At 44.0% G+C, this 14,035-nt stretch overlaps 1 protein-coding gene across 5 annotated transcripts in view; it reads right to left on the bottom strand.

Annotated features, from left to right (window-relative positions):
- Nucleotides 1–12,538, bottom strand: part of ccdc88ab (coiled-coil and HOOK domain protein 88ab) — a 59,775-nt gene extending 47,237 nt beyond the window's left edge. For 2 of the 5 annotated variants that reach the window (XM_039679283.2, XM_089117379.1), the window contains exons 1-8: nt 12,003–12,513; nt 11,817–11,914; nt 4,272–4,380; nt 2,764–2,833; nt 1,075–1,133; nt 872–955; nt 657–797; nt 39–196 (exon numbers count right to left, since the gene is read on the bottom strand). In XM_039679283.2, the coding sequence (XP_039535217.2) occupies nt 39–196; nt 657–797; nt 872–955; nt 1,075–1,133; nt 2,764–2,833; nt 4,272–4,380; nt 11,817–11,914; nt 12,003–12,062 (779 nt within the window). In that variant the 5' untranslated portion in view covers nt 12,063–12,513. Of the gene's footprint in view, nt 1–38; nt 197–656; nt 798–871; nt 956–1,074; nt 1,134–2,763; nt 2,834–4,271; nt 4,381–11,816; nt 11,915–12,002 lie in introns of all 5 variants that reach the window. The other 3 variants (XM_089117378.1, XM_039679282.2, XM_089117377.1) reach the window with 3 other exon arrangements.
- Nucleotides 12,539–14,035: the final 1,497 nt, after the last annotated feature.

Here is a 14,035-nt window from a genome sequence, read left to right as displayed (position 1 = left end):
TCCCCTCGTGTAAAGAGGAAGTGATGTCAGATACTCACAGCTCCTGGCGCAGGCGTCTGATCTTAGCTTTAGCGTCGGCTAGCTCCACAGACAGATGCTGAACGCTCTCTGTGCGGCTCATGCTGGGAGACTCGCTGGGCGACGGGGCGAGAGTCATGTGACCACAGTCCCGCTCCACAGTCAGAGAGACGATCATCTGACAGCAGAACACACACACATTATGCTGAGCATCATGGGTAATCAATGTAGTGGTAAATATTGATTAATGTGTTTATACAGGGCTGGACACAGGCCTTTCATGCACTTGTTCGGCTTCGAGTTGCGTCATCAATCGTCAGTCTTCAGCTTTGACATATCTAAATCTGCATATTGTTATATCTGCACCTTTAACCCCCTAAATTGTCACCCCATTACACTCAACTAAATATTTAAAAATCAATCAATCAATCAATATTTCAAAATATATTATAAATATTTCAAAATCAATCAATCATTCAATAGGACTAAGCAGGGTTATTTCGAGGACGGTTCGCTGGAAGCTGTATTTGTGAGAGTGTATCGTGTTGTAAGGCCATTTATTTAAATGATGAAAGTGGTTCCTGAATATAAGCCTGAGTGAGTCACATGGTCATTCAGCAAGCGTTGTCATTGGTTACCTCAGCGTGCTGGTCTCTCTCGTCGACGAGGCGCTTGAGGTTAAAGGTCAGGTGTCTGACGAGCTCGTCTTTATCGTGCGGGACAGACTCGCTCTCCTCCGCACACTGAAGGTCAAACACGTTCTCCTGGTTATGGGTCACCTTCACAAACACACAGATAACAGAGGGTCAGAGGTCAGAGGTCAGCTTCACTCGTGTGGTCACGTGACACACACCTCTTGAATGTGAGCGGCGATGGCTGCCTGTGTGTCGAGGTCCAGCGTCTGGATCCTGTCGATATACTCCTCCTTCCTGTTACACTGCAACACAGAGACAGTGTGTGTGAGAGAGAGTGTGTGTGTGTGTGTGAGAGAGTGAGTGAGTGAGTGTTTGTGTGTGTGTGTGTGTGTGTGAGAGAGAGTGTGTGTGTGTGTTTCACCTGTACAGCACAGCCCAGCAGCAGCAACAGTAGTTTCCTCATCTCCTCCAGTCCTTGCTCTGAAACACACACACACACACACACACACACACACACAATCAGAGGAAAGAAACTTTAAACTCTGACTTCAACACAGACATATTTAATGAAAAATATAACGTTTTGAAATAAACAGTTTATTAAACATTCTGACATTATATACAAGAAAATCTAAGAAAAAGAGTGTGTGTGTGTGTGTGTGTACTGTGTGTTCCTGACAGGAAGCTCAGGCATGGTCAGTGAGGGACACACTCTTCCTGTGACCCTGAACTCCTGCGGTGACATCACTGGCTGTGGTCACTGTCAGGAACTCTGCTCATGTTCACATTCATGATGCTTTAATGAGCTGCCGGACCAATAGCAAACCAGAACCATCCAGCCATCCAATCAACTCAACAGACACAATCAAGCCCCGCCCACATGAGTCCAGTTCCAGAAGTGCTTCAGTTCTACATTCAGCTGATCCTGAGAGGAAATATTATCCTTCTCACAAACAAACAAAAACCTTCAGTATTGTCGTCCTGCACTTCCTGTTCGACCTCGTTCCCTTTGAGAGGAATGCTGTGATCATGACGTCAGATGTCACGTGATGCAGTGACATCATCATGACATCACTCTCTCACGCCAGGCTTGTTTGGGATGCGCCTTGAATTTAATTACATTCCAATTACATGTTTATCAATCATTTTTTCTTTAGTACAGACATATCTTTTTATTTTATTGTCTTTTTTTAAATAAAAATGCCATTGCATGACCCATAGAGAGCACACTGTCAGAGAGTTGGGGAATATTCACACTTAACGAACACATAAAACATCATATCAGAGTTTTAAAATCAAACATTTTAAAAGAGAACAATACATCACGGTCGTTTAAACCAATCAGCATTAAGCTGTGTCGTCAGCAACTCGTTTCCCATCATGCTTCTGATGAGCGCAGTCGGTGGAGAGCAACTGCCAGCCCAGTGTCAATCAAAGAAACACCAATGAGCCGCCCACAATGCATTACACCGGCACTAACCCAGCGCCGTCAATCAAGCAGACGATGTACGAGTTCTCTGGGCCGTTAACACAAAAAACTAAACAAAAAAGCATGAGATGTATCGGCCCAAAAAGCCCGACTCTGGTGGCATTAGCATGCCTGGACGTTGCACTTTAACCCTTTCCCCATGCACTCACTCGTCCACCGCCATCGCCTCTCCCTCCAGCTCTCTCTAATCTAGCCCCGACAGCTTTACTGCTTCATCCGTCCTGTTCGACACGTTACTCGCAGAGACAGTAACAGAAATGGACACAGTGACCCCACTGATCGAGAACACTGAAGCCCGATTATTGCACTTCCTGTCTGATGTCTGAGCGTGACCACAGTCTGACAGATGCTAATCTTCTCTAGCTGTGCCGAATCTGAATCGCCCAACTCGTTGCTTTTGTGGCCTCCATCTATGGGCTTCTCCTCGACTGTATGCCTCATGTCCCCCGACTGCCTCATTAACAGTGAAAGACTGCCTGCGAGCTTCTCCTCCTGTCTATACGATAACGTCTCTATTGTGCGACAGAAGGTGACTCCAGGGTCAAGGGTCAAATGTGAAAAATGAGAATTGTCACAATGTTATTTAGCATGGATATGAATGGAGACTGAGATGAGGTGTACCACTGAGAGGTGTCCTGCCCAACACCAGCACATCAGGAAGTGACATCACCACCAGCTGCTGCAGCGCCTCCTGGAACACACACACACACACACACACACGTCAACAATAATTCACAACACATTAGCACCAGCGGGGTTACTGTACGCCTCCACAGTGCGCGTCAGTCGATGCTACGCCGTTACGCGGCGTTACTCTAGCAGTGGATCTCGTCTGATCGCGTCACTGACTGACGTCTAGGGCTGGGTAATAAATATCGATTTCTCGATATTAATCGTTTCTCGTTTATACGAACTGATATCAATTCTGAAATCTCAAGAATCGATTAGTCATCCTGTTTCATTTGAATGAATGGGACATTATATCGCGGCTGCGCGCATCCAACAAATCGCAATAATCTTTGTCCTTTGTTACTATTGATATGAAACAAAGTCTCAATTTTCAGATTACGTCCATTTTCTTTAGAAATTCAAAAACATAAATAGCGTTTTGTCGCTGTGGCGTGAGATCGCTCTGGAGAAGCAGCAGCGCTGATCTCTCTTCCGGCTTAATAATACCAGTCACAGCGCCAAATAAACATGAACGAGCATCTGAAAGTGTGTTAAAGATAGAGGACAACTTATCCAAATCCAGATCATGTCACATTGATTCACTCAATCAGCGTTTCAACCGTGGAAAGACGTCAGTTAAACAGCTTGTAATCAATGTATCGTCATATTTACCTCAGAAAACCCACATAAACTCGTTAGTCCACACTCGTTAGTGTTCTTCAATATTTAATGCATATTTGAATAAATCTGGCAAGTTTTTATGACAGCCACCATTTAAATGTTTATATTTCATATAATCTTCTTATTATAAAAATAAATAATAGTGTAATTTAAGTGTTTGTATAGCTACAAAACAGTTCATTATTTCCTTCATATTAGGCTAATGAAGTCTATAGGCTACAACTAGACTCCCATAGTTTACAGCAGTAGTTCAGAGATTTGATTCCCTTGAGAAAAATGGCCATTTATTGTTACTGATATCCAAAATAATCAATATTGAATCGAAATCGGAATCGTGTGTGTTTCGCCGCCTCATTCACCAGCTCCTGCAGCTCAAACACTGAACACACACATCTGATCCTTCACTGTAATGGAAGAGTTGTTGATAAAAGCATAATAATTCAAATTTAAAATGAATGAACGACATCAATATCATCCTGGTGTACAAGCAGCAGATTAACACACACACACACACTCACTCACACACACAAACCCACTCACACACACTCACTCACACACACACGTGCAGCAACATGCACTCATCATCACCTCTTCTATGTGAGGAATGCTGCAGAAACACACACACACACACACACACACACACACACACACACACACGGCTGGAGCAGATCTGACACACACTGTAACAACCATCAGATGAGTGAGTACGTGTGTGTGTGTGTGTGTGTGAGAGTGAGTGAGTGAGTGAGTGTCCGAGAGAGAGAGAGTGTGTGTGTCACCTGATAGTAGCTCTTGATGTGCTGCACGAGGACACACAGGTTCTGGATGCGCAGCGACGGGTCGTTGTTCACCTTCCTGTGGGCTCTCTGGACACTCGTCTGGGGGTTTCTGTCTCACACACACACACACACACACACCTGTTCAGCTCATCTTCATCAGTGTGTGTATACTCCTCCTGTAAATGAGTTTCTGCTACACTAAAGGCAGTCGTGATTAAATCTCAGTTCTGGCTCGAGTCTGAGGGAAGTGATGTCGCTGTTTAATCCCCGGCAGAAACGAACTTTCATTCATTAGTTCGTCCACTGAAGAGATCCTGCGACATCAAGCATGTCAAGACTATCACACTGGTCACATGTTCAACCAAACATGAAAATAACCCCATCATTTACTCTCCCTCAAGCCATCCTGTGTGTCTGTGTGTGTCTATCTGTCTGTCTGAGTCGGTAAGTGTGTGTGTGTGTGTGTGTGTGAGAGTGTGTGTGAGTGTGAGTGTGTGTGTGAGTAAGTGAATGCTGGATTCAGCATCTGATCATCATTGATTCATGTTCAGTCGCCTCACGTCACACTTCATCTGACATCACACGCTTGATGCTCTCAGAAATCGTGTGTGTGTGTGTGTGTGAACTGTTTGACCTACATTATCTATGTGCTCGTGATGTAGTGTGAGTTTCTCAGTAATTCAGATCAATTCAAAAAACAAACGTAAAACAAACGCAGTGAGTTTTCTGAGAGTCGTGAGATATGATCATCTCAGTGTAAAGACCATCACGGCAATGGAAAGTTCTCATAATGAAATCTGCACTGGTGTGTGTGTGTGTGTGTGACTGCACAGCGTCATCAGTGTGTGTGTGTGTATTTGGCTGTTCAGTAATAAACAACATTCACACACTGAAACAGCATATGGACAGCTGTAATCACACACACACACACACACACACTAACAGCTCTGACACGCTGCTCTATCAGTCAATACACACACAATGACACACAGCCCCGAGCAATAGTGACTAACCTAGTTCTGACAGACACACACACACACGCATTATCCAGTCATTCACTCACTCAAGCACACGCACACACACACACACGCACGCACACACACACACACAGGCGCGCGCACACACACACACACACACACACACTGCATAGAGAGAGAACGAGCCACAGCTCTATAGATGGGCAGGAGTGAGAACATGTTTATGATGATATATATTAGAGGAAGGCGAATCAGAGCGGACACACACTCATGATCACAGTGTGCACCTGATCCATCACTCCGGCTACGCTTCAACAGTCATTTCATTATCAACATTGACACTATCAAAATATGAGGAAAATTTTATTTTTAATAAGGAGGAAAACCAAAACACTAAAAGGCATTTATCTGACAAAATTATTTGGCAAAAAGGCAAAAACACTGCATAGAAAAACGAGAAGCTGACAGGAGAAAGCAAACAATGACTACAGGATAATCAGTTATTAATATTCAGTTCCCTCTCGGTTTCTTGTGTTCATCATCTCTTTGTTTGACTGGAACACATTTATAATAGTGTCTGAGTAAAGGGACATGCGAAGTTTAGGCCGGACATCTAGAGTAGATCATCAGACGGTCCACAGAAACACACACTTTGCTCTGCACACTATCTCTGTTGTGTGCAGAGCAAAGCACACACACACACACACACACAGGGAGTGTGTGATCGTGTTCAGCCATCTCGAGATGATTTAAAACATCAGGAATCGCCCCAAATGCTGCCAGAGCCAGAGAGAGGGTTCTCACTGCAGAATCGGATCAAGATGAAAGTAGCGAAGTCGCCTTGCAGAGAACAAGGTTACGCGGCTTATGCGCATTGCAAGTTGTGGAGAGACACTGCGAAGTTTTGATTTTTAGTCGACAGCTGCACATTTCAGCACTGCAAAACAGCGTAAAAGTAGCTTAAAATTACGCGAGACAATGTTATAGGTCTAGTCATTTGTTTGTTCCAATTGATTTGACAAGGAATTTCACGGTGGCCAATTTAAATGTTACCAGCTAAATGAGACGCTACTGAGGGTGTATATAATCAAGTTCGCTTGAGTAAAAACTATATTCAGATATTGTATGTGGGGAGGGGGGATTGGTTTGTTAAACTAATGTGAATAGCAAAAACAATTGGCGTTGATTGACGCCAATCGGACGTTCATGTTTTCATGGTTTCCGTCTATTTGACAGTTATGCTAATAAACAGGTTGCATTCTATATGGCCTGATTATGTCATTTTTTAAGTTACATGCCTGACTCCAGTTTTCCTCTACTTGACTAATTAAGAGGCGATATTTGACCGGCATATCATCAAAATGTCCGGTAAACTAAACCTCTGCCGGTCACTTTGACCGGCGCCATTTTTTTCTAGCGGAAACTCTGACACACTGGCTAACGCTACCTTTACACACAGTGGCTAACACTACCTTACACACACTGGCTAACGCTACCTTTACACACACTGGCTAACGCTACCTTTACACACAGTGGCTATCGCTACCTTACACACACTGGCTAACGCTACCTTTACACACACTGGCTAACGCTACCTTTACACACACTGGCTAACGCTACCTTTACACACACTGGCTAACACTACCTTACACACACTGGCTAACGCTACCTTTACACACACTGGCTAACGCTACCTTTACACACACTGGCTAACGCTACCTTTACACACACTGGCTAACACTACCTTACACACATTGGCTAACGCTACCTTACACACACTGGCTAACGCTACCTTTACACACACTGGCTAACGCTACCTTTACACACAGTGGCTATCACTACCTTACACACACTGGCTAACACTACCTTACACACACTGGCTAACGCTACCTTTACACACACTGGCTAACACTACCTTACACACACTGGCTAACACTACCTTACACACAGTGGCTAACACTACCTTACACACACTGGCTAACGCTACCTTACACACACTGGCTAACGCTACCTTACACACACTGGCTAACGCTACCTTACACACACTGGCTAACGCTACCTTTACACACAGTGGCTATCACTACCTTTACACACACTGGCTAACGCTACCTTTACACACACTGGCTAACACTACCTTACACACACTGGCTAACGCTACCTTTACACACACTGGCTAACACTACCTTACACACACTGGCTAACGCTACCTTACACACACTGGCTAACGCTACCTTACACACACTGGCTAACGCTACCTTTACACACACTGGCTAACACTACCTTACACACACTGGCTAACGCTACCTTACACACACTGGCTAACGCTACCTTACACACACTGGCTAACGCTACCTTTACACACACTGGCTAACGCTACCTTTACACACAGTGGCTAACACTACCTTACACACACTGGCTAACGCTACCTTTACACACACTGGCTAACACTACCTTACACACACTGGCTAACACTACCTTACACACACTGGCTAACGCTACCTTACACACACTGGCTAACGCTACCTTACACACACTGGCTAACGCTACCTTTACACACACTGGCTAACGCTACCTTTACACACAGTGGCTATCACTACCTTACACACACTGGCTAACGCTACCTTACACACACTGGCTAACGCTACCTTTACACACACTGGCTAACGCTACCTTTACACACAGTGGCTAACACTACCTTTACACACACTGGCTAACGCTACCTTTACACACAGTGGCTAACACTACCTTACACACACTGGCTAACGCTACCTTTACACACAGTGGCTAACACTACCTTACACACACTGGCTAACGCTACCTTTACACACACTGGCTAACACTACCTTACACACACTGGCTAACACTACCTTTACACACACTGGCTAACGCTACCTTTACACACAGTGGCTAACACTACCTTACACACACTGGCTAACGCTACCTTTACACACACTGGCTAACACTACCTTACACACACTGGCTAACACTACCTTACACACACTGGCTAACGCTACCTTACACACACTGGCTAACGCTACCTTTACACACAGTGGCTATCACTACCTTACACACACTGGCTAACGCTACCTTTACACACACTGGCTAACGCTACCTTACACACACTGGCTAACGCTACCTTTACACACACTGGCTAACACTACCTTACACACACTGGCTAACGCTACCTTACACACACTGGCTAACGCTACCTTTACACACACTGGCTAACGCTACCTTACACACACTGGCTAACGCTACCTTACACACACTGGCTAACGCTACCTTACACACACTGGCTAACGCTACCTTTACACACACTGGCTAACACTACCTTACACACACTGGCTAACGCTACCTTACACACACTGGCTAACGCTACCTTTACACACAGTGGCTATCACTACCTTACACACACTGGCTAACGCTACCTTACACACACTGGCTAACGCTACCTTACACACACTGGCTAACGCTACCTTTACACACACTGGCTAACACTACCTTACACACACTGGCTAACGCTACCTTTACACACAGTGGCTATCACTACCTTACACACACTGGCTAACGCTACCTTTACACACACTGGCTAACACTACCTTACACACACTGGCTAACGCTACCTTACACACACTGGCTAACGCTACCTTTACACACAGTGGCTAACGCTACCTTACACACACTGGCTAACGTTGCCTTACACACACTCGCTAACACTACCTTACACACACTGGCTAACACTACCTTACACACACTGGCTAACGCTACCTTACACACACTGGCTAACGCTACCTTACACACACTGGCTAACGCTACCTTACACACACTGCCTTACACACACTGGCTAACGCTACCTTACACACACTGGCTAACGCTACCTTACACATAGGGGTGCACGATATATCGAATCAATATCATTATCGCGATAGTACAAAAACTACATTAGTTGCCAGTGCCATACAGGATAAATTTTATTTTGTTTTAAAGCATTACACGATCTTGCCCCTACTTATATAGCGGATCTTATCCAGGTACATAAACCAAAAAGAACATTGAGGTCAGAATCAACGAATCTCCTGGTGGTACCGCGTACATTCAGGAAACTGAGAGGAGACCGTGCTTTTACAGCAGCTGCCCCCAGGATGTGGAATTGTTTACCCCAATATATCAGGGAATGTCCCTCCATCACTGATTTTAAAGGTCACTTAAAAACGTACTTTTTTGCTTTAGCGTTCGACTGTCCATGAGTACGTGTTGATGTAATAGGTCGATGTGTACGTATTGGTGAAATTTATTTTTATTGAGAGGTTGTGATGTCCATAGAAAGGCGTAAAATTTAACTGTGATTCACTGATTTTTTACTTCCTTTTATTTTTTTATCTTCTGTACAGCATGTTGTGTGCAGTTTACTTTATTTTATCGTATGTACAGCACTTTGGTCAACTCCTGTTGTATTATAATGTGCTTTATAAATAAATTTGAACCTTGAACCTTGGTGTTCAGTGAGAGCGCTCGTCAGTCGATACTTTTTTATTTTAATTTATCATCGTCATGGTAAATTATTGTGTTTGTGGAGGTTGCATAAACTCCGGCCTGTCAGGACTTCAAGGTCGAGTCCACAAGTTTCCATTACAAGAAAAGGGACAATGCTACAGCCTATATCTTTCGTTCCTGGTGCGGTTTGTGTAGGTGAAGAGACGGGATTTCTCTTCCACGTCGGCTTCGGAAAACGCGGTCGTGTGTAGCGTTCACTTCAGATCAAATGATTAGCATCCCGGCGATCAACATCCGTTACAGAAGCAAGACTATTGATCGTCGTATACTATACCAATGGCATCAAATAATGTGATATATAGGTAACTTAGTCTTGTCATGCCCTAAAGGCAACTTGTAATTGAAAAACAAAATGGGTTGTTTAAATACTCAAATCTTTAATGTTCTGTTTATGTTATAACCCAGGTGAAAAATATGTATTAAAATTTTACCTGAGTGCTTTTAGTACAATAGAAATATACTCTAGTAAAGTTTTTATACATTTAATAGTATATAAATCTACCCTAAACATATTAATGTCTGCTGGCCTGTTAGGATCATAATAATCTGTCCAATATTGTGAGCACAGTGTATATCGTTAGCGAGCGTGTACTATAAGCACGTCTCTCACCTAAAGGCACCTGTCCTGTTCTCCACTGGTTCTCCTCACATCACAGCTCAATTTGTCTCTGACATTATCCTGGCCTGTCCCTGATCTCTTTAGCATAGCAGGCTCATAACTTTATGGCTTGATCCGTCATACGAGTATTTCCTCAGCGTCCGAAATGTCATGCGATCCATTGTTTTCCTGTTGTGTGAATCGACGGCTCTCCCGCTCATTGCGTCACGCCCGCCACGCCCATTTTCAGACGCGGAAGTAAAAATTTCTCACAAAAACGACTGCAGAAGCTTCTATAGCGTGTTTATACGTATATTTTAAAGAAAATCTAGTTCCTACATTGTTTTTCTATGCATTGACTCGTTGGGTCCTCTAACCTGCAATATGCCCTTTAAGCAATCATGGCAACTGTTATTATAATCATCATTTTTTTACTGATGAATTCTGTGTGACGCATCACTATCATACACCTCCAGACCAGCACACACACACACACACACACACCGCTGTGATTATTACAAACACTGCATCATTAAAGCTGCATTTCACAGCATCCCTGCGTTCAGAAAAGTCAATTCAAGACCAGAGTGGGCAATGAACTCACTGTGCTCTCTCTCTCTCTCTCTCTCTCTCACACACACACACACACAAGGCTACTCTCACTCTCTCACACACTGCTACTCTCACACAACGCACACACTGGTGCTCACACAGGCGTCAGTGAGCAGAACAATCATGCACTTGTGTGTGTTTGTGTGTGTGTGTGTGTGTGTGTGTGTGTGTGTGTGTAGCAGCTGAACACATCACACACATGAATCTGTCAGTGAATACACAATAATCACAGATGACAGCCAGAGAACACACACACACACACACACTGCGGATACACTGATGTTCATGTACAGGAACAGCTGGTGTGATACAGTGAACACACACACACACACACACACACACACGCTGAAGGGTCACTACATCATAAACATTAAAACATCACTGCATTAATCACTCTAATGATTATCCGAGGTGATATGAGTTTAGTAAGATCGACCAATCAGAAGCAGTCTGTGACTAAACATATTTGTGATCCTCAAATCTGATTGGCTGCACTGTTTGTTTTACTGACTTATTGAACTGTTGTACAAAAGCAATATGACACTCATAATCACAAACATCAGTCATGTGATCCTCTAAGGCCCAATCACAGTTGTGATGATGATACTGGACCAGTCACATGTATAACCAGCCTGAATTCATCCTATATATATGTATTTGTGTGTGTGTGTGTGTGTGTGTGTGTGTGTGTGTGTGTGTAAAGCACTGTATTAGACTACTGTAAGGTTGATCAGCTGATGGTAAAGGGTTTATGAAGTGTTTCCAGATCTTCACTCACGGTAACGCGCATCTGTTTGTACTCACATCTGAAGCATGATGTCGTTCAGATAAACCCCGTCCACTAAAGTCATGAACTCCGACAGATGAGAGCCATCCGACTGGAGCCGAGAGACAGTCTTCACCTGCAAACACACACACACATGAACGCGCAGGCAGCACACACACACACACACACACACACATGAATGATCTGATGAAGCGCGCGCTCACCCAGCACACCAGAGGAGACTGCAGAAAATCCTCCAACAAAGCCGTGAAAACCTCCTCCATCGTGTCCGTGAGGGATAAAGCGGGAGAGCTCTGAGAGGAGTGTGCTTATAACGCGCTCATTCTGTCGACATTCATCGCGTATTATTCCTCCAGATCCCACAGCAGGAGTGCGGGAGAATATTGCAGTTCCGAGCCCGATCCCCGAGCCCGAATCCCGGCTCTCTGAGAGGAAACCCTGCGCGGAGCCTCCTCAGACCAGCGGCGCGAACTCTCCCTTCATCCCGAGAGAAAAGCCGTTGTTTTCCGTTAGATTCGCCGTGACGTGTCGAGCTTCCAGCGGGAACTGTGCGGGGAGCGTCGAGCGCGTGTGTGTGTGTGACTGAAACAAAGCGCCGCCTGTACTACAGCAAACACACTACCGAGGGCACTGATTTGCGGCACACTTCCGCCACACACACCGGGGGTCACCAGATGGGTTTAGTTTGACTGTGTTCCTCTACTGTAAATTCAATATAAAGAAAGAATAATAAATTATATAAAATGAATGTGAATGACACGCCCGCAGCGAACAGGCTGCACTAATAAACAGCGACTGTAACGGATAAACTCGAGTATGTGAAATGACCTGTCCAGTTATCAGACATAAACACCGCAGTTTTATTTCATTCATAGGTACTGTATACGCATAACGGGTAGTGTATGATACACCCTGCGTACAAGGAGTATGCCATTGCGAACACGCCCACTGTGCGCCTGATGCTCCCTTACTAGGCGACATCCGGAGGGAGGAAGCACAGTCTGGAAACACTGACTGAGTTTGAGACACACACACACACACACACACACACACACACACTTGAAATAATGAACCGTTATAAACCGACATGGAGAAAATAACGAAGCAGCGCGCTTAACACTCAGGAGCCTATAATATAATAAAACAAAATAGATTAACTGGCAATATGTGGACAGAAATTATATGAATCTCTTATTTGTCAAATGAATCATTAGTGACATCTCGTGGCTTCAAGCAAAAAAACTGGTTTGCGGCCATTCCCGCCACATAAGAAAAATGCTTTTGTAAATCATACATTCTAAAGTCAAAATTGTGTCGTAAGTTGAAATTATGACAGAAACTGTTAGAAATGTAGAAATGACTTACAAAAAGTTTAGCCTTAGGCTACGGACCCTTTTCACAGACCGTGATGACGCGTTTTAACGGAGGTCACATCGTAAATGGTGCAAAGTTATATATAGGCTATGTACATTTATAACACTTTAGCTGCTTACAATTATATTACCATTGGCTTTGAATAAAATTACAAAAACAAGTAAACGCTGTGTGGCGTAAGTTGACATCCCTCTTCTGACAATCTCGATTTTATTCTCTTATCGAAAGTCGGAACTCAAGAAAACACTATTTTAGAGTTTCTGGTATTTGAGCAAGTGGGAACACAAAAAAGAAGCTCCGTTTGACCGCTTCTGAGAAACCCGGAAACGTGAAAAGGGTCATTATGTCGTGAATAACTCGTGAATGAGTGATAGATTAACAAACACAAACTGGTGTTAAGGAGAAACTATAAATGCAAACCTTCTTCTACAGAGGTTAAACGGGTTAAACCTAACCAGGTTAGTCGCATCTCACACATTTTTCACAGTGTTCTGAGCAAGTTATTAAAATATTAACACTGTGATAGAGATTTTTGATTACTCATTTTAAGATGTATCAATAGAAAAAAACTAAAATCATAAAAAGTTAATGAGGCGTTAATCGTCCACAGCCACATTGACAGTGTATCCAAGTGCAGTGTAATGAACAATGATTCTCATGTAAACAGTGTCATACAGTAGTGCCTGTGGTGTCCGTGTGGTTTCAGCACACTGGGAGTGTGTTTACGGACGGACAGATGGCTCAGGGCAATCCCCACCTGTCCCTCTCCAGGTGCAGGTCCTGCTGATGCGGTGATGTGTGTGTGCAGACAGCTGTGTGTGTGTGTGTGTGTGTGTGTGTGAGCCGCTCTCATTCGCCACTA

The sequence above is a fragment of the Pimephales promelas genome, chromosome 11 (assembly GCF_988280905.1).
Source record: "Pimephales promelas chromosome 11, fPimPro1.hap1.1, whole genome shotgun sequence".
Lineage (NCBI taxonomy): Eukaryota > Metazoa > Chordata > Actinopteri > Cypriniformes > Leuciscidae > Pimephales > Pimephales promelas.
Note: the sequence above shows the minus strand (reverse complement) of the source record. Positions and strands in the feature narration are given on the sequence as shown.